This window comes from Filicampus tigris, chromosome 12 (assembly GCF_054856515.1).
Source record: "Filicampus tigris isolate MCC_2025a chromosome 12, RoL_Ftig_1.0, whole genome shotgun sequence".
In the NCBI taxonomy this organism is placed as follows: domain Eukaryota; kingdom Metazoa; phylum Chordata; class Actinopteri; order Syngnathiformes; family Syngnathidae; genus Filicampus; species Filicampus tigris.
Window position 1 is genome coordinate 6,973,076 of NC_141228.1, and position 25,641 is coordinate 6,998,716.

General features: G+C 39.4%; 1 protein-coding gene across 6 annotated transcripts in view; it reads left to right on the forward strand.

Annotated features, from left to right (window-relative positions):
• The window catches only part of homer3b (homer scaffold protein 3b), a 51,076-nt gene that overhangs the window by 11,197 nt on the left and 14,238 nt on the right, over positions 1–25,641 (forward strand). For 2 of the 6 annotated variants that reach the window (XM_086047037.1, XM_086047039.1), the window contains 5 exons: positions 6,260–6,416; positions 9,479–9,610; positions 11,680–11,787; positions 20,009–20,145; positions 22,730–22,886. In XM_086047037.1, the coding sequence (XP_085903163.1) occupies positions 6,260–6,416; positions 9,479–9,610; positions 11,680–11,787; positions 20,009–20,145; positions 22,730–22,886 (691 nt within the window). Of the gene's footprint in view, positions 1–2,003; positions 2,138–2,226; positions 2,349–6,259; positions 6,417–6,491; positions 6,640–9,478; positions 9,611–11,679; positions 11,788–20,008; positions 20,146–22,729; positions 22,887–25,641 lie in introns of those variants that run through there. The other 4 variants (XM_086047040.1, XM_086047041.1, XM_086047038.1 and 1 more) reach the window with 4 other exon arrangements.

Sequence of the window (25,641 nt, forward strand, 5' to 3'; positions counted from 1 at the left end):
AGCCTTAGGTGGGACGCCCAGACTTCCGTCTTCCCAGCTCCTCAGCTTCGGTCTCCTTCAGTCATACAGCTCTTCTGGGGGGATCCTGAGGTGTTCCCAGGCCAAGCGGGAGACATGGTCTCCTTAGACATCCAGGAGGCATCCTGAACAGATGCCTGTTCCCTTCCGGATGACTGGGCTTCTCGCCCTATCTCTAAGGAAGAGCCCAGAATCACAATGCTTTTGTCAGCTTTGTATATCTCGATCTCATTCTTTTTTTTAATAAAAAAAACAACTTTATTTTGAGTGGTGCTATTGTAATTGCTTGTTCTGCTCTGTCAGTAAACACTGGTCCTTTTATGCCAAACGCATGACATTCATGGAATGTGTAGGACAATGTTGGAGTGCACATTTCCACCCACAATACAAATGTTCACAACTGGCCACATTGTCATCATCACTTTACAAATAAAGCCATGCTTTTAGCCAAGAGCGTTTCTCCTCCTCTTTTGCCATGCAAAGGTTTGCATTGCAACAAATACCGTCCAAAAAAATTGATTGATTGAACAAGAGATAATGACTGCAGAGTGTGAGGCTGATGAATTTGACGAATTGACTCTCGATTCCCATCTCTGATTAGTCCAATTGCCAGAGCTGGGCATTTTACAAAAAATTGAGCATCCGTTTTTCGTCATCCGTCTGCAGCATGGGTACTAGGGCTGGGCAAAAATATCGTTTTGCGATGTATCGCAATACTTTTTGTGCCGGTTCCAAGTATTGATACGTTGAAGTATTGATACTTTAGATACCTTATTGCCTGGTGTGTGCATGCGTGTACGTGTGTGTGTGTGTTTGAAAGGGCTGAGTTTGTGTGAGTTGAATCCAATGCTTGCTTTTTTAATTGAGTAGGACGTCAACCCAAACATTTTTTTTTTTCAAGAATATGTTCTATGCAGGCCCCCTAGTTGAAACAAGGCATTCTGATTAATATTGTGTTTGTGGAATATGAGTCGGCGGCACGGTGGTCGACTGGTTAGCACGTCCGCCTCACAGTTCAGAGGTCGTGGGTTCGATCCCGGCTCCGGCCTCCCTGTGTGGAGTTTGCATGTTCTCCCCGTGCCTGCGTGGGTTTTCTCCGGGCACTCCGGTTTCCTCCCACATTCCAAAAACATGCATGGTAAGTTGATTGGATACTCTAAATTGCCCCTAGGTGTGATTGTGAGTGCGGATGTTTGTCTCTGTGTGCCCTGCGATTGGCTGGCAACCAGTTCAGGGTGTCCCCCGCCTACTGCCCAAAGACAGCTGGGATAGGCTCCAGCACGCCCTGCGACCCTTGTGAGGAGAAGCGGTACAGATAATGGATGGATGGAATATGAGTCAAGCAGCAAAATCTATCCATCTCAGGGATCGGCCATTTTATCACAAAATGACATTGCAGATGCCCTGAGGGCTCAAATAACGACCAATCATGGCTCAGTGTCAGAAAACAGGTGATCAGTGATTGGTCGTTACCTGAGCCCTGGGCAACTGTGATGTCATTTTCAGTCGACAGACGTGACAAAATGGCCGCACCCAGTGATGGCTAAAAACGGGTGGATTAACTCTTATTTCACAAACGCGATTTATCAGAATGGCTTGTTTCAACTAGTGGGCTTGCATTGGAAATATTCTTGAAAAAAATATGTTGAGTTGACTTCCACTCAAATGTGTTATATTCCTCTTTATTTGGCGCTTAGCGTGGATCTTAAACATCTATCCATCCATTATAGGTGGGAAAAAATTGCATCAAATAAAACTGTACTAATAAACTAACCACCAGAGGGTGCTGGAACTGCACAAATGGAAAACAACTTTTAATCAACCATTAATATCGAAGATGTAGTGTGGCAATTTTAATATCGCGAAATCACAATATTGTAGATATTGTGACATCCCTAATACATACATACATACATACATACATACATACCGTATTTTCCGGACTATAAGTCGCTCCGTTGTACAAGTCGCACCAGCCATAAAATGCATAATAAAGAGGGGGAAAAACATATATAAGTCGCACTGGAGTATAAGTCGCATTTTGGGAGGAAATTGTGTGCTTAGTACACATCATTTCCACCGAACTACGATGCTACATGTAGCATACAAGAAAGTTACGGTAAGATAACTTTAAACTCACCAAAACGATTGTAGATCGCTTAAATAAGTCTTTTATTCATCCCCGACCATGTAGAATGTTTCCAAGTCCCTAAAAGTATTTATGTATTCGGTCGTAATAATGTCTTCCTCTCCTCTCTGCTGAGTGTGCTCCTCTTAACGTGTGTGGCTGCATGATGCAATACCCCAATACTCTTATTCAACCATCGTCTGTAAGTGACTTAGACAATTGTGTGTACCGGTAATGACCATGCACCATTTGGCTGGTGGCTGGTTGTACTGTGTTGTTGACTGAACATACTAATCACTATCGCTAATGCTAATCGCGGTTGCTAATCGTTAGCATGTCTGCCTGTTTGTGGTTTATTCTTGTTCAACCATCGTCTGAAACTAACTTAGACAATTGTGTGTAATGACATGTATATACGAGCTGAATTGTGGATGATTGTAGGTTGTTGACTCAACATACTAATCGCTATCGCTAATGCTAATCGCGATCGCTAATCGTTAGCATAAACTCATCTTGTTCATGTCTATGAAAATACATGTGTATGTAATGCATAGATTGATAGTATTTTCAGTTTCTTGTGCAGTTTCACAATATAAACAGGCATCTTCGCTGCACACCTGGAGTCAGTGGAATTTGTTTGTAAATGTTTATCTGTTTGGATAAGATGGCTTCCTCAACGAGAAAGGCCTGTTAGTTTAACAAAACATTAGACGTTAACAGTTTAAATTATTCATGCATTTTTATAGCTTTTAGGATGTAACTTATGTTTCTTTATGTTAGTTACAATAACGTGAAATTATATAGAATATATAGATGATCATATATAGATATAGATATAGCCTCCCTCTGCAGGCACTTCAGCGCCAAAGCGCCTGCAGAGGGAGGCAAAACACAAGTCACAAGTCAGCACTAACAATCCATGACAGTAATATGTTAATAATTTCACACATAAGTCGCTCCAGAGTATAAATCGCACCCCCGGCCAAACTATGGGGGGAAAAAAACTGCGACCTATAGTCCGCAAAATACGGTGCATACATACATACATACAGTGATAAAAATGGATAATTTCCCAAAGTACTCCTGTTGATCGCTTTCATGGCACCAGTTTGCCACGGCACTCTGGTTGGGAATCACCGCACAGAATGATTCATAATTTTTATGCAGTAATTAAGCAACCTGGCTGTTCTCCAATCAAAAGGGGAAGTTAATTAGTGTGAGCCATATTTAAATAACAGTATGTATTCCAGTTGGCTGCTGGCTCATTAGCTTGCATGTCTTCTTTCGTCAGCTTGTTTTTGTTGCTTCAGCCAAAAGCGTTTTCCCTTCAGGTTTGATATCAACTCAGTAGTTTTTAGTATAGTTTATTCCTGCCATCTGTGAGCTTGAAGGTTGCTGGGCAAACCTGCTCTCAGCAACTGCAGACAGAATTATTTATTCATTTATTAATTTTTTTATAAACTTATTTTTCCTACAAATTCGGACTTAAATTTAGAATAATTTATATGCAAAAGTGGGCACGTAAATCTGTCAGTCAGCATGCTGTCGTTATTTCAGGCCAGTCCATATGGACCTAGTGCATCCCTCATCAGTGACAGCCAATAGGGGTAGCGTAATTTCCATGTCATATGCAGGTGCCACACAAGCAGCCAAATAATGAAAAAAATAAATAACACAAATCACAGACCCACACACACACACACACACACACACAACTGATTTGTGAAATAAAAACAATATGGGACAATGTTATTGCGGTATGTGAGACCAAAAGTTAGTTCAGTTTTATTATTTTGTAGTTTTTTTTTTTGGCCTGCAGGCAATGTAGTACTAGTAAGTACGTTCTTGACGCTGATTGGCTGTCACCAACCACTCAGATGGACTGGGTCGGCCTGAAATAATGATGGCATGATGACTGACTGATGTGCCCACCGTTGTTTATAACCTTACTTCAGCCATCATGCAGGTATTTTTGCAATCCTTTGGACCATTTACAGAAATTATCAAGTGGCACATTTTTAACATTTACCAGCTAATGTGTAAAGGCCAAATGTGAAAGTTGGATTATGTTGCTATATTGCTATATTTTCAACAAACTCTTTGTTTCATCAATTACTAATAAGACTCTATCTAGTACAACAGTGGACGCAAAAAAACACCCAGGGGTGTCTTGGCTCTGCTGCTTTTGTCTATTATTGCAGCTTCAGCAACAATGACTATTGTTTTGTATGCAAATGTTTGGTAATTTCAAGCAAATCCACATGGAACAATGCTTCATATAGCCACTGCCGACCCATACAAAGGAACTTTTTTCATAAGATCAGTGCTTTTCGCTGGCCCATATTATCCTCATTAACATCAGAAAGTGCAATAAGGGTGTGTCATTGCATACATGGAAGGTAGAGCTATAAAAGCTGTGAGATATTGCTTTCACGCATCTTAACCATCCCATATTCCACCGTTCCCCTAGCTATACATTATATACATTAGTGCCACCCAGTTTTATAACAATCCATTCTGTGACACGGCTCAATCTTTGAATTGACTTTGAAAATAACATTTTGCATTAATCATATACTGTATTTGGACTGTTTGTACAATCCAAACTTTGCAATAAAAAAAACTATTAAATCTACATCAGATGTTTTAAAGAGAAGTCAACCCAAACATATTTTTTTCAAGAATATGTTCTATGCAGCCCCACTAGTTGAAACAAGGCAATATGATTAATATAAAATATGCGTTAAGAAGCAAAATCCACCCATTTTTAGCCATATCAGGGTGCTGCCATGTTGTCACTTCTGTCGACTGAAAATGACATCACAGACCCTCAGGGCTCAGATAGCGACCAATCACGGCTCACCTGTCGTTTAGATTATTGCATTTTATTATATGCCCTGCTCTCTAGCCTCCCCAAAAAGAGTGTTTCCACCTTACAATGACTGCAGAATTCAGTCACACGGGTGCTGACGAGCACATTTCACCAGTTTTAAAATTGCTGCATTGGCTCCCCGTGTGTTTCAGGATAAATTTTTAAGGTACTTTTATTAGTTTATAAATGTCTTAACGGTCTTGGGCCATCTTATTTATCTGACTTGCTTTAATCATATCAACCCTCAAGGATCCTGAGGTCCTCTGACACCGGCCGTTTGATTATTCCTAGGGTGAGAACAGAAAACGCACCGCGACGCTGCATTCATCCATTTTAGTCCACAGCTTTGGAATAGCCTGCCAAAGGACGTCAGGTTTGCAGAGACTGTTGATATTTTAAAGGGAGGCTCAAGACATACCTTTTTAGTTTGGCTTTTAAATAATTGCTCTTACTCTTTTTATTTTGGACTATTTTTAAATCCAATCTCATTGCTTTTTAGTCCTTAGCTTCATTGTTTTCTGTTGTTTTTATTTTTTGTGTTTTTTATCGCGCTTAGCTCCTCTATTTCCTCATGGGGCCCCCGCGCTGGGAGGTGTGGCTCCCTGCACTGTGTGTACGGTCTGCCCTGGTTAATATGGCCCGGGGGTCTCTGTAACGGTATCGCTCCCCGTGGCCATGGGCTGTCATTCCTCTTACTGTGGATGTGCTCCCCTTGGGTACTCTTTCCTCAAATGGTTTCTCTGTGCCTTGCCATGTCTTTTTTTTTTCTTTCTTTAAATCATGTTCATCAGGTTATATGTGTGTTTTGTGTGTGTGTGTGTGTGTGTGTGTGTGTGTGTGTGTGTGTGTGTGTGTGTGTGAGTGCAGGTGTGCTTGTGGATATCTGTCTTTGTGTTTATTGCGAGGGAGCAGGCCTTTTTATGTTGTATTTTGATGTTGTTATTGAACAGCACTTTGAGTTGCATTTTTATTTGTGAAAAGTGCTATATATAAATAAATTTTTATTGATTGATTGATACATTGTTTATGTGTGGATGATTATTGATAATTGCTGATATATTGATAATAAAATAGAGATTAGGTGTTGGGAACAGATACATTTATACTTAATCTTAATCCTACTGGTCTGTGTCGTAAATCAAGGGCAGTGTGTTGTACACTAGCATTGTAAAGCATGTTGTCTTTGTCAAGGCTTGTGACTGAATTGGGTCATTAACATCCAATATTCATGTATTATACAGGGAGCAGCCCATCTTCAGCGCCCGAGCTCATGTTTTCCAGATCGACCCGGCTACAAAACGCAACTGGCTGCCGGCCAGCAAGCATGCCGTCACCGTGTCCTTCTTCTATGACGCCAGCCGTAACGTCTACCGCATCATCAGTGTGGGCGGGACTAAAGTGAGTGACTGAGAGCCCATCACACACATTGGTGTCTATATGAGCACGTTTCTACAGTAGTCATGCACAGATCACACTTCTAAAGACATCATAGAGACTGTGAGAGTCACACAGGGGGTTGGTAGAGCGGTCAGAGAATTCATCTTGCTCTCTGTAGCAAAGAAGCTCAGTGGTTTGACTCGTGCATGGCGAAGTTTCATTCAGTGTGTGTACATCACTCCAGGTAATTTATAGCGCTTGATAATTGTACTTCCACTGTGTAATGCACCACGCCTCTTTTTGACACTGCTGTGAAAAGCTTTTAAGGACAGATTAAAGCAACAGGCATTTTGCTAGCCTAATCCCCTCCCCTCAGATGGTTCACTTGACAAAGATAGTGAACATATATATTTTACAAGCTTTTTCACTTAGCTGTTTCATTGGGTGGTTGTGGGATGTGACCTCCATTCCATCTCCCAAGCTTTTTTGGAGCCAAAATCTCACGGCACCGAACAAAAATGTCACAAACAGTGGATACACAATTATGTACCATCTACTATCTAGTGAACGAGCATTTCATAGTTCTGCGTGTCGGCGTACATCATTGGCTTAGATAGACTATAATAGAAAAAAATCATTCTTCATACATCATAAATAATTTCCAGGTTAATTTAGCGTAGAGGTGCAATAACGATTATCAAATTAATCTATACCAGTTTAGATAATTGATTAACTGTTCAGAGACGCTGTTTAACTTAAAATCCTCAGAATTTCTGCCACTCAACAGTATATATTTTCAGATTTCTGTAGTCCTCTGTGAAAGAAGACTGATTATCTTTGTGTTTAATCAAAATAAGACATTTGCCATAGAAAAAAAACAATCAACATTTTTGCATATTTTCCGGCATTTTATGGACCAAACCAGTAACTACATCCCAATCAATTTGTGCATTTTCTGCACGGTCAATTAGAAATAATAATATAATATATGATAATTGTTTTTTGGGGTTAAATTCGTAGATCAATCAAAAAATTTATCAACAGATGAAGTTGTTACTGAAATTAAAAAAAATTGTTGCAGTCCTAATAAAGTGAAATTGGATCATTTCACTTAATCATCAGTTTTTGGGAATCTCTGCACTAGAATATTGTAGTAAACACACAAAAACTGTTGCAGGAATTTCAGAAGATTAAGTGACAGACAATTAGATATATATTTGTATGGATTTGGGCTTTGGGGCCCCCCGAGTACTTGCTAGCTACTGTTGAGTTACCCCAGAACAAGTCACTTACTCCACCCCACAGCTCAAGAGGTGCAGCACTGTTTGCGCACCACTTTTACGCTGATTCTCTCTTAGGATTCCTTCATGTGCGTAATCAGGCCTTCTGTGTGGTGTGCAACACAACATTTACAGCATTGGGTGAGTTGAATTTCCCCTTGAGGGATCTGGGATCATATTGAGTTCTGTATTAAAAATTAGAAAAGGACATTTACGATTGATTATAATCAATGTAAAAGAAAAGGTTATCCCACTACCACTTAGGAATGGAATTAGCATTTTAAGGCTACAGTACTTGCAAGAGAAATGGCAAATGAACATAACCGTTTTGGTATTTAAAGGCATTATTCATGTTTCTCTGGATGACTGTGGACAGCCTGCGAATATTGTGTCATTGAAAGCGACCTTCCTTGGAGAGCAAGTACATAGCAGCTTCCCTGCTAATTTTAGCACTCTACACTACAGATACTGCCAGTGAAGAATTAGTTAGTGTAATAAAAATGTATATGGTTATACAAAAAAATGCTTAGTACTTTAATACAATTCAAATACATTGTTAGTCTTTCATACAGCATGTGCAAGTCCAGTGTATGCCTGGCATGAACACTACAGTTAATGTTGGCATTAACTCTATTCTTAATAATTTGCTGTGTACTATTTTTGGTTCACAGTCTTGGCATGGCTGTGGAAGACACAGTTATGCTTTTTGTTGCTCCGTGTAAACATCATTGGCTCTGTGTGCACGCACACACTTAAAAACCTTTGCCACTCAGTGAGATGCGAGCTTTATGCTGCATTCGAGTAAGCTTGGAAGTCTGATTTATCCTACTTGGATTGTCTCAGTTCCAATCCCATAGTGTATGAGGCCAATATAAATAACAAAGATGGCTGATTCCAACAAATTGTTTGTTGTTCTGATTCATCTCAACACATTTTAACCTCCAGCAAACCTTCACAATTTATTGAATTTATAAAAATGAAGGAATGTCTTCTCTTCAAAACATTTCATTCATTTCAGCAAATAAAGTCATGCAGGTGAGATAACGGCATATCTTCACTCAGTCGGTGAAAATCCCGTTGTATTGCATGAAGTTATGTCAAACAACTAAGTTAATGTACCGGTAATACAGTATAGATAAATATATGTATATAATTTTGTGAATTGTGTTTTGCCATTCACAGTCTGTGTCTCCATGGGGTCGCTATTTTCAAGTGATGTCACATTGAAGTCGTCGCTGAGCTCGGGGTCCTTTTTATTTTCCCCGACTTCACAACTTGGAACTCCCAGTTCAAAGGGTCGTTCTAGTGCACTTTTCCTAGTCGGAAGTCGGAAAAGTCTGACTTCCACTTTCCTCAAATGCAGCATTAGGCTTCATAGTATATAGATTCTCAGTAAAAACCTGATGTAAACACCATGAAATAAAAGATGGAATTCTGAACTTTTCTCATAATCATTTTTTGATCTGAACCCTGAATGTCTTCAGTATCCAACCAAAACAAAGGAATTGACCTTGCTGTTCCAATACTTTTGGGAGGGGACTGTGTTCCTTCATAATAAAGTGTGTTTTTTCTTCTTTTTATATTTATTTTTAACCAAACACTGATAAAAATAAGATGACTATATCTGTGTTCTTGAGATGGACCAGATAGTGTATTTCCATTCATTCCAGTCGGAAACAACTTGGTTTGTGAACGTTACGAAATGGATTAAGGTTTGTCAATTGAGGTTCGACTGTACTTACACTTCTTTACTACTTTCTTCACATTCCTTATGGATTGTTCTATTGTGCTTTGTGACGATAGGCTATCATCAACAGCACCATCACCCCCAACATGACCTTCACCAAAACCTCCCAGAAGTTTGGTCAATGGGCTGACAGCCGGGCCAACACTGTTTATGGCCTTGGCTTCTCCACAGAACAGCAGCTGCAGCAGGTAACAATGAAAATAAATGACTTTTTTGTTTTTTGTAGTTAATTTATAAACAAAATTGATTAGGAAAGGTTAGGGATGGAAACATCAGGACAGATTAAGCCTGACATGATGTTTGACCACAATTTCGCTAATTGAAAAAAAAAATAGCCTCTGCTTTAAAGAACCCCGACCATAACGACAAATGGGTCTCAAAATATAGCCAATGACCTCTACCATTAAAAGACATTGTTAGATATATATAATAATATATTGTAAGTTAAAAAAAAAATCTTGTTTGTTAATAACATACCGTAATTTGATGCACAGTGGCCATGATTATGTGTTATGGGTGCTGCCCTCTGTTGGCCAACGCAAAACAATTGTAAACTTCTACTAACAGCGAAAAGGAGGAAAATACAACACCTAATGGTTTTTGGATGTAATTTTCAATCAAAAAAGAAAGTCAGGTAAGTCTCCATAGCTTTCCTAAAGAAAAAGTTAAAAAAAAAAAAAAAACAATGGGAGGATGCTGTTGGAAGAGTCCACACTCCCAAAGACCCTTGGCTGTTTTCTCATCATTTTAGTCCACACGCATTTGAGGCCTTTCATCACCCTCAGCTCATGAGAGAGCTTACTGGTGTGTCTGGCTATAAATGACGGTAAAACCAAATGCATTGCAGAGTCTGCCCATTCATATTTTCCCACAAGGAGCCTAAATGCCCACAAGTTATGAGTGAAAACCGCGCTAAAAGATGCCATGTATGTATGTATGAAATGTACATGGACCATGCTTCTTCAGCAACTGCAGCTACGGGCGACCCCCGGTCACTGGACATCGAAATCGCAAAAGAGGAAACGAACAATGCTAAATTCCAGTCAAATAGCCTGACATCTCTAAGTGTACAATGTTCACAGCGTATGACAGATGCATCCACTCAGACAGAGACATGCATGCCCGATGTAGCTATACAGTGGCAAACCAATGTACACCTGCCGATTACGGACCACAGCTACTTGGGTAAACACGGCATCGGCTTGACCTTTTCATCACAGGCTTCTTCCTCACTTTCCTCATGTCTTTGGCCACGCTCTGGTTTGAATTGAAAAGGCTGAACAGAAGAGATCATCGCTGCTAACAAATCACTGCAACTGCTAAAAACAAAAGAATGCTACGTCACTACCCAGAATGCAATGCAACAAACAATCGTGACGTACTGTATGTGCAAATAAAGTTTCTAGAAAATGTATTAAACTGGAAAACATTTTGGAAAATGTTCTCATAGTTATGTTACTAACAACAAAATATCATGTCAATATCATGCAAATATGTCATTACAGTTTGGGTTCTATTTTAGTAGCTGTCTTTTGGAGAGGACCTAGTGCACACTAGGCGTTGAACAACCAGATTTTTTTTGTAGTCGAGGCTAAGGTGATATTTGGGTCAAATCTCAACTAAGTGATGACTTAATTTCTCTTTTTTCAGAGCTCAATTCGATATTTGTACAACTGTTTGGTAGGTATGGTATTAATTGGGCATTCTAAAATTTGCCCCAATTGGTGTGATTGTGAGTGTGCATGTTTGTTTGTCTCTGTGTGCCCTGCAATTGACTGGCAACCAATTCAGGGTGTTCCCCGCCTACTGCCCGAAGACAGCTGGGAAGGCTCCAGCACGCCCGTGACTCTTGTGAGGATAAGCGGATTGGATGATGGATGGATGGATGGATGGATGGATGGCAATAAAGTTATGATTTTTCAAACTGTATGGATCCTACAAAAGCTACGTTGGTGTGCATAGGCTGCCAAAATACAGCAAATGTTGGTTATTGTTGGTGAGGGTTCCACCTCCTCCATTTGACTAGTAAATAGAATACTTGTCTGGTTCCGTTGGGGGGGGAAAACATGTGTAGCCCTAAAACAAAGTATTTTTGTGTTTTTCGTCAATAGTTACCTCAACAAAGTTGCTGCATGATTGGGGGTGAAGCATTGATGTGTTGTATGTGTTTTTTTTTGTGTTTTTTTCAAAAGTTAGTTTTGGTTACCGGTATATGCAGGCAGAGTTACAGCTGTATCACCTTTTTGTCCACCTTCAGTTTGCAGAACAATTTAAAGAGGTTAAGGAGGCGGCCCGGCTGGCCAGAGAGAAATCCCAGGAGAGGTACGAACTGGCCAACCCTGCGCTGAACATCGCTGCCCCGCAGGTGAATCATTAATGCTATTCACACTGATGTTTACATTAACATTTTTGTACCATCATAGCGTAGGTCTACTCATATGTGTTGAATTGTGCTCATTTAAGTTTTTTATTTTGCTGCTCTCTGGGTGGATTACCTTTGGGTGAGAGGGAAACCTGGCAATTATGTCATATATGTCATGTCATATATATATGTATATATATATGTTGAATACTATGACAGCCAATGGTTGCCCTAGCGCAGTGTCTCTCCACCAGGGGGGTACACGAGCACATTGTAGGGGGTATGTGGGGAAAAAAAAAATATTTCCAAGATGATAGATAAATATTTTTAGTACTTTCATATGTCTGTCAGTAAATTGGGGAACCTTAATCCAGGCTGGCATGTCCAGGGATGAATGGCAAACTCTTTTTTTCAAGTCACACAACACATTCATCCATATTCTGAACCGTTTATCTTTACTACGGTTGCGTATGGACAAATTGGTACAGAACAGAACACACATGATGCAGTAAATACCAGAGCTGGGCAATTTACTAAAAAATGAGTGTCTGTTATTTGTCATCCATCTGCAGCGTGGGTACCCTTCCGTCGTCCGTCATTCGCCTTTATTTCCAAGGGGGGAAAAAATCAACAGGCTGGCCAGCCTTTAATTTTAAACGGGTTTCCGTCAGCGATTTAAACTAAACTTTCACTCGGGTTAGGATTAGCAGCAGCGAGTGCAGTCTAGATACTGTAAACCAGCAGACACAAACCGCACTACTGTCTCTTTGTATGAATAAACCTAGTAACATTTATTTAATTCTACATCGCAAAGAAATGATGACTTAATCGTGGATTTATGATGCTGAGATGTCACTGGTAGCTGAGGGCTTGTATCTCCATGGTAACCAGGAACCCATAGGTGCAAGGTCACAAGCATGGACCCAACACATCAGCATGTATTGATTTCTTCTGCAGATGGGGAAACAGCCATTGAATGTGTGATGGGAACTTAGTATTGTAGTAGTCTTAGAATGTGCAACAGCATTTATATCTACAGTAGATCCATTTCTAAACAGCTGAATACTATGACAGCCCTTGGATCCACTTGGGGCATGTTACAAATGTTTATTCATACACCAAAATGATAAATGAAATATAATTAAATAAATAAATATACAAGGGGTGTTCTGGGTTTGAATCTTGGCTCAGGCCTTCATTTGTGGGTTTTGCATGTCCTCCCTGTGCTTGTGTATGTTTTGTACGGGTACTCTGTTTCCTCCTGCATCCTAATTACATGTTTAGTTCACTGTAGACTCATCAGATCGTGGGAATGCAAATAGATAGGCTTCAACTTACTTGTGACCCTATTCAGTATAAGCACGTTGGAAAATAGATGGATAAAAAAAGAATGCATCTGGCAAAAAGCGGAAAAAAACACTGACTTATTTTGTATTCCACTTCACTTAACCCATTAAGGACGGGAGCACATAACCGCATACCACTTGAGCCGGGAGCACTGTTGCATGTTTCTACCCTTAAAACCGGGATAGCGTATACGTCAATACGGTTGTTGAATTTAGGGTAGCTGAAAATTCTATAGAATAGAAATTGTGTTTTCTGTTGAACTACAGTATATTTTTTAAGGCATTAAATAAAAAAGGTTTTAACAGCCTTTGTGCAACCTCACTTGAGCAGCTTGACTATCGCACCACAATACTGAACCCTTAAAAGACACCATGGGAGCCACAAACCCTTTGAACATCTAAAATGAAGTTCGATTTTCTTTTCATTTCTGCTGCAGGCACCCGTTGAACTGGGTGGTCCGTTCATAGTTGTATGGCAGCGCATCTGCCATATTGGATGTGCCTATTGTGTTTGCTATAAAATTGGCAAATAATATTTGTAAAATTGAGTTACAATGACATATTGCAATCAAAAGCAATCGTACGCTATTAATCCAATGAGTTCTGGCTTGATGATTGCTCCAAGGAGCAAGTGGAGGAGGCATCTTCATAAATAACTTCACTATGCCACATCCAATGCAGCTGCGGCATCCACGTACTCAAGAAGGTGTCTTTGTATATATTGTAAATGTTGTCTATGATAATGCTTGCCAGCAGTTGTCGCAGAGGGCGGCATTCAAGACTACTGACTAGGAGCGGCAGTGCTATGTGAATATATCCAAATATATGGATGGAGCTACAGTAAGTGCTATCTGTAGGGTATTAATAATAATTGGGGCGCCGCCATGCATTTCATGTAGGCGATGGTTCTGTCTGGGTGAACAGGCAAAACAGACAGGACCCCCCCCCCCCCCAACCAGAAGAAGGAGATATCACTTAGACAGGACCAACTCCATATTCCCTTCCATTATCACATCCTATACTTGTCGGTGTCATACTTTTGTCTGTATTGTAAAGTACATTTCATGTCAACTGGATGCAGAAGCAGCAGTCATTTGTCAGCCTCCTACTTAGAAACCTCATCACGCATAGTAGCGTATCTATGTAGATGCAGGAAATGAAATGACAGTCATTTATATTTTACAACAACGTCTTGGCATTGAAACCATGCTAAAAAAAAAAAAAAAGATGTGTGTGTTGTGGCGTGAGGGGCACAGGTGATTCAAGGGAAGCCTTGCATGTACTGATGCATGGAGCCATGAATAAGTGATGAAGGCTTGTGGACTCAATGAAGCTCAGAATGTGGAAACAAGAGTTTTATATAAGCTCAGAGAGCAAAATGGACTGAGGCTCGGATAAATAAGTAAATAGTGTAATGTACTTAGAAAAACAGCAGCAGAGACACATCACGATGAAAGCTCTTGGGAAAGCAACTTCATATTTAAAATATCCAAGATCTCAGATTACAAAGCCTATCTCCAAAATTTGTAAAATTAGAATTTTCACTCAGTTTTACAATTGACAACAAACCTACTAACACACACCGTTTGGACATAATTTATGCTAGTTCGTCTTTTTTGCTTTCTTATTTCATTGTCCTGATTTTAGTTTAAAAAAAAAAAAAAACTTGAAAAATGAATAAAATACAAATTTTATGACTGTGGTATACTTTCCGGGATCATGTACCAGTTAGCCAGCTTGAGGAGAAGTTTCAATTTTTCACTTCTGTTCTTCCACAGCCAGCAAGCACATAATGACTATTTTCTATTTTTCTCCTTTTCACTGATGCATCATGGGATGTCAACACTGTCAGCTGTCTCAGGTATGTGAAAGGTCACACAAACTCCTAAAGTAACATTAAGGCGGGTATTTTTTGGTATTCTTAGTCATTCATCTCTGTGTTTCATGGATGATCTTCTTGTTCAATAATTAATCTGCAGTCTGATCAAATCTGACTTGAGAGCAAATGTACTGTAACTTCAGAACGCAGCTTGTGGTTTCCTCAAAGTGAACTGTCTTTGTTACCACTGGCAGCTAAAGTGCAAATATGAATAACACTCCCAAGGAGATTTAGTTATTGATGTGTCCATTTGTTTGTCTTGTTTTTCAACAGTTATGGCATTGATGATGCGGCTAGATTTTATTTTTTTTTTTTTTTTAATGATGGTTAAGAAGGTATTCTTGAAATGATATCCACATTAGTTTTCAGTGGCATGATGACATAAAAAAATGATCTGCATGAAAAAAAATAATTATCATTTATTGTGGGTCACAGGTGAGTTGCAGCCTATGCCAGTTGACTGGGCGATAGGATACCCTGCCAATTGCCGGACACTTTTAGTTAAACAACCATTCAAACATATTCACACCCATAGATAACTTAGTCTTAAATGTGACTCAACAAGCCAAAGTACCTAGAGAGAAAACACGCAAGCGAACCTGACGGAGGCTGCTGCCTTGCAAAAAGCTTCTCTCTTCAAAAATCTTACCCTGGCTGTGTGATGAAAGCATTGGCCTAGTCAAAAAGATGCAATGTCAAACCGGGCTTTATTTAGAATTAATCAAGATTTTGCCATTTGACAGCAATTTAAAATGTAAAATCCTTTTTAACATTTTTACATTTAACTCACTCAGACACTTTTACTGTATGTCATCCTAATTTGGTCTGCCCTTCTAGCAACAAGTGTTGCACTTTCTGTTGAAATATTGCATTTATCTGAAAAATCCATCTATTATAGTATACTTCTGGTTATGTAAAAACCCTCGAGAGCAGTAAATACGCAAATTCTTTAAAAGATCCTCTCAAGTCTTTGAACTTGACTAATGAGCTGTTACTTGGTAGTTTGTGCAAGAGTATCTCAAGCCTCTTTCCCACTCAGCCTGTTAGAGAACAACATGAAGGGGGAAAAATGTGGTGTATTTGTAATCCTATTTATGACTTAAAAAAAAAAAACATGATCCGCAGAGTGAATTATTCAATTTTGTGTATCCACAGACAATCCCTTGGCACTTGACTACAGTTGTCTTGTGCTTTGATTTTGCAGCTTTCCCTTTCCTTTCATGGGACCTCATGCTCTTCTACATGTGTGGGCCTTGTGTTTAATTACATGCCTCCATATGGACAGTCAGGGCTGCAAAGTACTAGGTAATACAACATCCTCCTTGGGGGAATATGGAAAGACTCACTCAAATTAATATTACAAGGCTTTTCTACAATAAGTGCAGGAGTGCAATGCTTCAGCCGTTATTTGACGCATGGCTTTGGTTTCTGGGCGAGGGCAGGGGGGTTGGTAGTGTAAGTCAAGCTAACCCTTATAGATTTGAATTTAATATATAATGACCTGATATATTAGGGACTTATCAAAGAAAGCAAGTCTGTCAGGAGAGAAAATGCATGTAAGGTGCTAATTTCTTCATTCGCTGATAAATCAGGCATACAGAGTATAATCTATGTGATAGTTTCAGATGTTGAAATGGGCATAAGTAGAGATGTCCACATAAATTTTGGTGCCGATTGAGCTGCGTTTTTGGAAATTATTAGCAATGTATATGCCATGATTTTGAATGGACAAATATTGTCCAGTTTCTCCCGTGACTCCCACCAAAACATGGGAAGAGGGAGAAGGGGGTGGCCATATTCCTGTCTAGAAAGGGGTGTTTTGAGAGTAGTTATTTACTGATTTCTCCAAAACAAATGGATAAAATTGAAAATGCAAGTTCGTGTAATATCCTGAAAAATATATACATAAATTGAGCTTTTGAGTGAAAAATGGACCATCCGGCCAGATGATCCCTCTAAGTTTCTGTAATTGTTGAAACACCATTATGTCGATACTCTTTACATAAAATATAAAGCACTATTATCCATTTTCTAATGTACTGTTTCACACCAAAAATGAATAAAATCTCTAGTTCATCTTTTCCTGAATTAGCCATTCAATTAATTGTAGGTATTCAATCACTAAAACATGTTTTTTTTTTTAATTAGATGATATTGTAATTCAAATGTATGTCACAGTATTTAACAGCCAAAAATCAAACTTTCTCTTATTCTGACAAATGTATGGCAATTTTTGGTTTAAGAGCGCAAGTGTTGAAAGTGCTATTGAGCAGCTTTCTGACAAGGTTGGACATTGATGGGCAACTGGCAGCCCGCAGGCCTCAGACCACACTCTGAGTGGCCCCTTGATTAATTAAAAAATAAATAAATAAAAATTATTATTCCATCCATCCACCCCTCCATTATTATTTATTTATTTTAACAACCCCCCCAAACCGCCCCCCCCAAAAAAAAAATCTTTAAAAAAACGCAGATATGTTCGTAGACAGTGACGATTTCAATGTCTTTGTAAAAGAACGCATCATGGTATTTACCACTCGATTTTTTAAAATTAAAAATACTGCTTCACTTGCATCTTCGATTGAAGTAAAGATTAATAAACCCGGGCCTGTGTGAAAGCCACGTCTAAGCTCTCAAATTCTTTTGGAATTATGTTTCTATCTGCTACAGGGGCTGAGATATTAATTAATTTGTAGGTAGCGAAAATGTCAGGTTTTCAAGGGTGACTCCAAAGAAGACCGTAGGTTTTAGAGAGATGTCTCACGAGGGGCTTCAGACTTTAAAGGGACACTGGGATGAGCTTAACATTGGCACTTATATAATAGGTTTGCATGTAAAAATGACATCAGTACTAAAGTGCCCCGCCCCAAAAGACTGTAGTGATTTAAGGTCTTTTTTGTGATTAGATTTACAGTTGACTTGTAAATTACAGTTTAGTTGCCATCCAAGCAGTCGCGTGCGTTGTCCGACACGAGTGTGGCCGCATTGGAACGAACCATTTCGGCTGTTTACGTTCCAAGTTGGATGGCGTGTTGTAGGTCGAAAAACTATTGCCATTCTTCATCCAAATAAATGTGCACGTCTACTCATTCCCACTTCAGTCTCTGTAAATATCCTGACTGGTGTTTAATGCCTCGCCCGTCCTAACCGTGATCAGCAAAGGAGCAGTGTGTGCTCGTCCCAGCTTAAATCTATGTAGCTCTGCTCACTTTCACGTTTCCTCATTCTCATATAAATCAGCCACAGAGAGGTTAATCCTTTTGATATGTTGAAGTGGGCATTAGTAGGGATGTCTACATAAATGTTGGTGCCAATTGATCGCCGTTTTTGGACGTTATAAGCAATGAAAGTACAATGATTTCCAATTGAGAGTTTGGAATCGGTTCCTCCAGTGACTCCGACCGAACATGGATAGAACGGTAGGGGGCCCGGCCATTGTCCTCATTAGCAAGGGGTGTTATTCATGGTGTTACTTATTTCTTAATTTCTCCCGAATTTATTAATAGAATAGAAAACTCTTTTCATTTTCCCGATCAAAAAATATATAAAATGAACTTGTTAGTGAAAACAAGGCCATCCCGGCCCCACCGTCCCTTTAATGGGTTAAAATGACATTTTTGTCATACATCTGGTTAGGAAGTGAGTGGTCCTGTGTTGCCCTCCAGTAGCACTGATGAAAATTGTGGTAGAACAACTAATCAAACAGTGATTGTGCTTTCATCCACGTTTGTATTAGAATGCTTTTGAAAATCTATGGATGTCAGCAGTGATACATTGTGGCTGTCTTCCACTATGCATTTCTAGTTGATGAAGTGGTATGTTAAGTTACATGAAATTTAATTATGCATTAAGCTTCAACTACAAATTTCCCTGCAGTGGTATTGGTGCAATTGTATTGAACTTAAATACAGACATTGTGACACTTTATTATGGAATTCTCTACCTAATGTGTATTTATGTGGCTCTGTGCAGATGGGAAAAATCAGTCCCACATGGTCGTGTCTCCTCTGTGATTTGGACGTATCATCATCTAAAACCTGAGCCTCTACGCTAGAATCAAATTACCTCTGCATGATGTCATATCAACATCCGCAATTAATCCCTGCACAGGCGCTTGTTGGTATATTAGATCATTTTTAATTTTGTTTGAAGCCTTTGTTGTGATTGTACATGCCTGTGCATAGTTTTGGGTTCCATGTTAAAGTGCACTAAACATTTACAGCTAAAAATGAGTATTGACATATTAATTTGCATATATATCATCATAAAACATGGCTGGAATGCTGGTAAAAGCTGCAAAATTTATTTAAAGCTGTATGTAATATTTATTCTCGTTATTGACTTTGCACATTGCTTAAACACTTAAAGCAAGAAGCTAATGATGGTTATGTAAGAGCAGCTGCATGTTGGTGCGACAAGCCTCAATTTAGATAGATCCAATTACTTGACTAATAAAAGTAATCAGTGGCTAGTAGATAAAATAATCGTTTGTGACATTCCTAGTTTGGATCAGGAAAAAGTTCAATCAGCCCACCAGCCCAACCCTGTTTATGAATGTAGTTTTTTGGCTAGCTGCAGTGTGAGTAAAAAAGTTCACGTCAAGCCCTAATCATGAATGAGCTGGCTGATTTGGGGTGAGAGCCTCGGTACACCCTGGACTGATCGCCAGTCAATTGCAGAGCACATTCCGCATAGACAAAAAGCGATTCACATGGAAAAATAAGGGTCTTCAATTAACCTAACATACATGGTTTTTGGAATGTGGGAAGAACCCGGAATACCAGGAGAAATTCCACACAAGCACAAGGGAGAGCTTGAAAACGCCACACAAGAAGCCTCGAGAAAAGATTCAAACCCAGAAGCTTTTGACAGTGGGGCAGATTTGCCAGCCACTGTGCTGTCCTGGAACAAAACATCAACAAAATGATAATTGTGGTGACTTATTAAGCAAACTGTTTTTCTTGAAAACAGTATTTCAATGGGTTTCTTGTTGGTCTAGGAGCTGTCGGATGACCGTCATTCTCCACCACTGCTGACAGTTAACGGGCCAGGGGAGGAAAAGCTGTTTCGCAGTAAAAGTGCCGAGGTGGAGCTTACAGTGGAGAAGGAGAGAGTCAAGAAGATGTTGTCTGAAGGGTAATGACACCTACATTTTTATCTTCTCTTTGACAAGATTTTCTTCAGGGTCCCAATTTAAAGAACTTAATGATAATGTTGATTAAAAAAAAACACACACATTCGCAAATTGAGTTGATCTCCAATAAAAGAGCTGTAGTAGGCAAAATTCAGCCAAAAGACATTACTGCTCGGTTTTGAATGACAATGCCAGACATGTATTAATTTACTCGATGTTTGTAATTTGTAGTGATGTAGAGCTGCACTTTCATACTGAAATGTTTCTAATATTTTGCTTTGCCTGTGTAGCTAAATAAGTTTACCAACACAGGCCATAATTGAAGGCAGACTATTTAATACAGTACTGCACTTCTACTCACCTCTCAACTGGATAAAACCCCTTTTAAGCCATTATGATACTGAGAATTAACACACTTCAGCACATTTTTCATCAACGTGGTCGAATATCCTCTCACAACACTTTCGGTGATCCACCCAGAGTTGAAAGCCAAACTGGTACTCGGGGTTCGATTCTTAAATGAGTGCCAATTTAATGGGGCTTATACTGACTGAGTGGAAAGCAGAAAGTGAAAACGAGCCACAAGTGTCCATAACCTTAGAATAGGTGGATTCATGAAGGCTCTGACATTAGATTAGTTTCACAGCCAGAAGCTTTTTTTATGTACTTATTATACTAATTGCCCACCTTTACACACACATCTGACCTCAGAATCGTGATTGTCAGTGATTTTACAGTGGAATATTTATGAGGTCACATCACGCATGCACTGCGCGGAAATAAAAATGTTCCTTCTTGAACAGACGACTGTACAACAAGCCTTCCAGTCTTTCCTTGCATATGCATTGTTGTACACAGTAAAAGACACACAGCTGAGTGATGTAACGAGGAGGAGAACACATTTTTAAGTGGAGCACACACTGAATGAGCGTTTCACTCAGAAAAAAAACAACTTCGCCCGGAGAAGCTTTTGTCCTTGTGTTTTGGGAAAAGCATCACACATATCATTGGTGCATTCAGTGGGGAGCTCCAATTTTCTTAAATGATGTTTGAACCTGTGTGTTTGTTTTGCGTGCTTTGGCCCGCTCACTGGTCTGAATGATATTAAGAAGAAAAAAATAGTTCATGAGCCACTGTTATCCACATGCTTTTATTTGATGACTCCTATAAGCCTGTGCAGGATATTTTCCTCTGTTGCTATGGTGAGTAGCTATACGGTTGCTAAGCTGTGCAAAGATGTGACTTAATGCATTTCAAAGCTCTCTGATATATTTGATACCCTCACCAAATCCTGACCTTTACCACCATTTCATTTCAATCGGGACTTTCCTCCATGATCCAATGATGCAATTCAGTTCATGGCTTTTTTTCCCCCCTCTCCAGTCAAGGCTTCAGTTACAGTATATGGTTAGGGAACTACCATGAACTATTTTTACCTCTCTATTGCACTATTTCTTTCCTTGGTTCTCACTACAGTTTTGAAGTGTAATTTTACATGAAAGCCACTCTATAAAATGCAAATGTATTGCAGTAAATCTAAAATAAACGATACAAACACGGTAAAAAATTACCTGTGTTATAGGGTCTGATCATTTTAGTGTGTATAAGTACTGCACATGGCTTTAACAGGAGCATTTTAGCGATAAAAAAATATCAGAGGTGTCCAGGCTGGTCAGCCAATTTTACAATATACCAGGGTCCTCGTGGCGAGACATGATACTCCAAGTTACATACCAGTGAAGTTTTGAAGACGTTATTGTAAGGTAGAATGACACCATATTGGTGCTTTAAATGTTTCATTTTTTTGCAAGATTACATGATGATGTGCCTCTAAATGAGGTCGAGTGATATGAACATTAATGACACTTATTTACTTGTCGTTATGCCAGATTAAAGCAGTGTGTACATATTTTAAAAGGCTTTCAATAAAAACAATATAAATGCACTCTGATTGCCCTTCAGTTTCAAAGCAGAACAAATGATATAATAGGATAAAACTGTGTTTTGCAAATACTCAATGCGCTTAGAACAATACAGAAACTGAAATTTGTCAGGTTGCTCCATTTAGTATTCAAGACAAGATAATCCTGTACTGATTCCCAACGGGGCGATTCAGATGTTACAGCAGACACAGATTGTTTCAAAATGTTATTGTTGGTATAATATTTCTTGTAAGATGTTTTCTGATAATTTGTCACTACATTAAATTAAAGACAAGAATATCTTGTGCACGATTTCCCCTATTCATGTAAGTAATTGCCAGCAGTATAAGCTCGAGGCTACCCGGCAGCTCCTTATGCATTTTACTTTTGGTTTCAAGTCACAACAGCCTGCTTTTTCCCAATAACACACTGTGCTCCAATTTAGGCATAAATTAGTTTAGTAGCTAAATTAGACGATATTTCACTAGATCTAAAAGGGGGTGGGTACAATTATTCACTTAACAGGTTGACAGGGTTGTGTCTTGAAATAACTGAATGAATGGATTTGACCTCAGCTGCAGGGTGTGTTAAATATGTGTGCGTGCGTGCATGTGTGTGAGACTGCAACTGCTCCCACCAAAAACACACTATAATCTGCCCCTAGGTCCATGTGTGAAATCAACCTAGAGGCAGAGCTCTTCACCTTACAGGACAGTAACGCCAAGCTGGTGGCAGCGCTGCAGGAAGCCAACGGCAGCGTGGAGCAGTGGAAGCAGCAGTTGGCTGAGTACCAGGAGGAGACTGATCGCCTTCGAGAGCAGGTGGGCAAATTACAAAGCTTTATTAGACCGCCACCTGATATGAGAGCTGCAAGTTATGAATGTCTGGAATCCTCTAGTCCTGCCGCAGATATTTGAAATTGGTATGTAATTGACCCCTCACCCCGCAAAAGGTTAACTCATTCACTGCCATTGATGAATTAGTCCAGCCATTCAATCCCAGTCATTTATTTATATAAAAGAGGGTCTGAAAATGTCTGGCAGTGAATGAGTTAATAATTGCCTACAGATGCCTCAAGATGGCGGCAAAGCATTCCACGAAGTTCCTCAACTAACTAACTAGGGGTGAACAGTATATGTAAATTTGGCTTACGATATAGATTCGGATTCTACTGACCATTTGCAATAACACTTGTTGATGATGTCATTGTATCTACCTCAGTGTGAAAATGTCTTCAAGCACGTCTGACCACGGAATTGCTGGCACTATTTTTTTTAACCTGCTCTGAGCTGAATAATGAAAAAAAATAGTGCATCCACATAGAACAGTCGCCCATCCTCCCAACTTTCCCCACTGGAGGGAATGCTAACAGGAGAAGATAGACAAGCCATGCTAACAGCTAAACTAATGTGAAATGTAGAGCACCAAACCACCAGAATGAGTGCTTGGGTAGTACAGTACACTTTTAATAGAAGTCTAAACCGCATTAAAGTGGAGAGTAACCAACTTGGAACAGCAACTTATCAGGTATATTAAGTGTCTAGAGAAAAAAAAATACAATCTCTACACAGTTGGCACATGACATGTCTGAAAACCGCACATGAATCAAAACATTACTGCATACGTCATCCAAAAAGGGAGCGTTTAAGGTCCAATATACTGTCATTTCTCGAGACTAACACACGCTTGGATATTATACGTACCTGGAAATTCGCCCTTCAAGACCTTTTTTTTCTCTGTATGTATATGTTTATTATAAACTCCCCTGATTTGCTGGTCTTCACGCTTTAAAATTTAAGTATTATCCACATTGTAATTTGATAGATTGGGATTTCTTACAATAGGTTCACACCGCAGTTTTTACTGCTCAATTCGAATTATTTGAATTTTTCTTTTTTGTGTAAGCGTTCATATTACATTATAAATGTGACCTCAGTCTCTCGCGTGTGTGAATACATGCGTCTCCAAAGTGACCCGTATGCGCAGAAGAACAAATGACGTAGTGTTTACGGAAGTAAACGTGGTCCAGCGTGTTGAAGCAAGTGAGTGAAGCAATTCGGTAGGAGGTAGAAATACAGTATTTGGGGGGAATTGAGTGAATTGTCTCATTTCATGGACACGTCACTAAAGATGACGTCACGTCATAAGCGTGCGTAAAAAATAAATCTGAGCTGTGGCCGAATTACTACTATCACCATAAATGTCCACTTTATGCTTCATGTTTTAAGTGGGATTAAATTAAAGTCAAATATAGTTAATATTTTTCACTTTACTTTACTTTGCAAATTCAATCTCCCCGCTGTCAGCACTTTCCCTACCACTAACTATCGTTGCTGCGGAAAGCTCGACTACTTCTTACTGACAATGTAAACGTAAATAAGTGGGTACTTGGGAGAAAAAAAATGCCTCGAGCATTTTTTTAAACCGAGGATTAGTCTCAGCCCTAGTAACAACCACCTGTTGCCGGTAGTGATGTTCAAACCTTTTTTTTTGGTCCTTTCCTCTCCTCCGTAACCCACGTGTAGTTAAGTGGTGAACAAAAACCCAGCGAGACAAGCTACTACCTGATATTTTGTGAATAGTTGTTGTTGTACAGTGAACGTTGTGTTTTTATGTCATTAACAAGCAAATTACATCCACATATTAACAATAAATTAGCAACTTTTATAGTGACATAAATAATTTGATTGGTATCCTCGAGGCAGCAGTGTGCTCTTTTTCTTAGCATTTGGCCTACATTATGCCAATAAGTTTGAAAATTAAGTAAGTAAACATTGCTTATATTTCATTTTTATGGTTTATTATTATGTCTTCAGTGCATGATTTCCGTTCGATTTCTTTCCCATAATGCCTAGGGGTATGCGTATGTGCAAGTCAAGTCAAATCTTCGAGGTGACTAAATAGAGCAGGGGTGCCCAAGTCCGGTCACTATCCAGCCTATTTTACATGTTTCTCTCCTCCATCAACCTCCAAGAATTATGCAACTGTCCTTGGGCAAAAACTATCATAACCAATTATGAAACACTACCTTTTTTTTTTTTATGCCATACTACGGGTTCGTCCATCAGTAGGAGTCCAGTTGATGGTTATCCCTCAAATAGACAGGCACATCAACGCACACAATGCTGCAAAGTCAACCAGGTGGCTGGAACTGGAGCAGGCCTCCAGGGTTTGGTGGGGGGACAGACAGACAACCTATACTGTCCAGCTTCCTTTCCCTCCCTGCCCCACTTAGACGAACATGATAAATTGCCGTTAAGACTCCAGGGATCCTTTTAAATCCCTTGTCACATACGTTTCATTGTTTTGTGGAGGAATGAGGGGTACATTTTACTATATGAACATGCAGTACAATTTGTTGTACGGTATTGGAATGTGATGGATTGCTGCAATCTAAGGAGATCCAATTTTGGCACTGTATAAAAAAAACAAAGGTTAACAATGCTAGATTTTGACTGTCAGCGACAAATTAATTTAACAATGTTTATTGTGGTTGTAAGTTGCAGTTGTGTGGAACTGCTGCACACCATATTGAGACAAACCATAAAAGGTGTACCTAAACAAATGCCAGCTGAG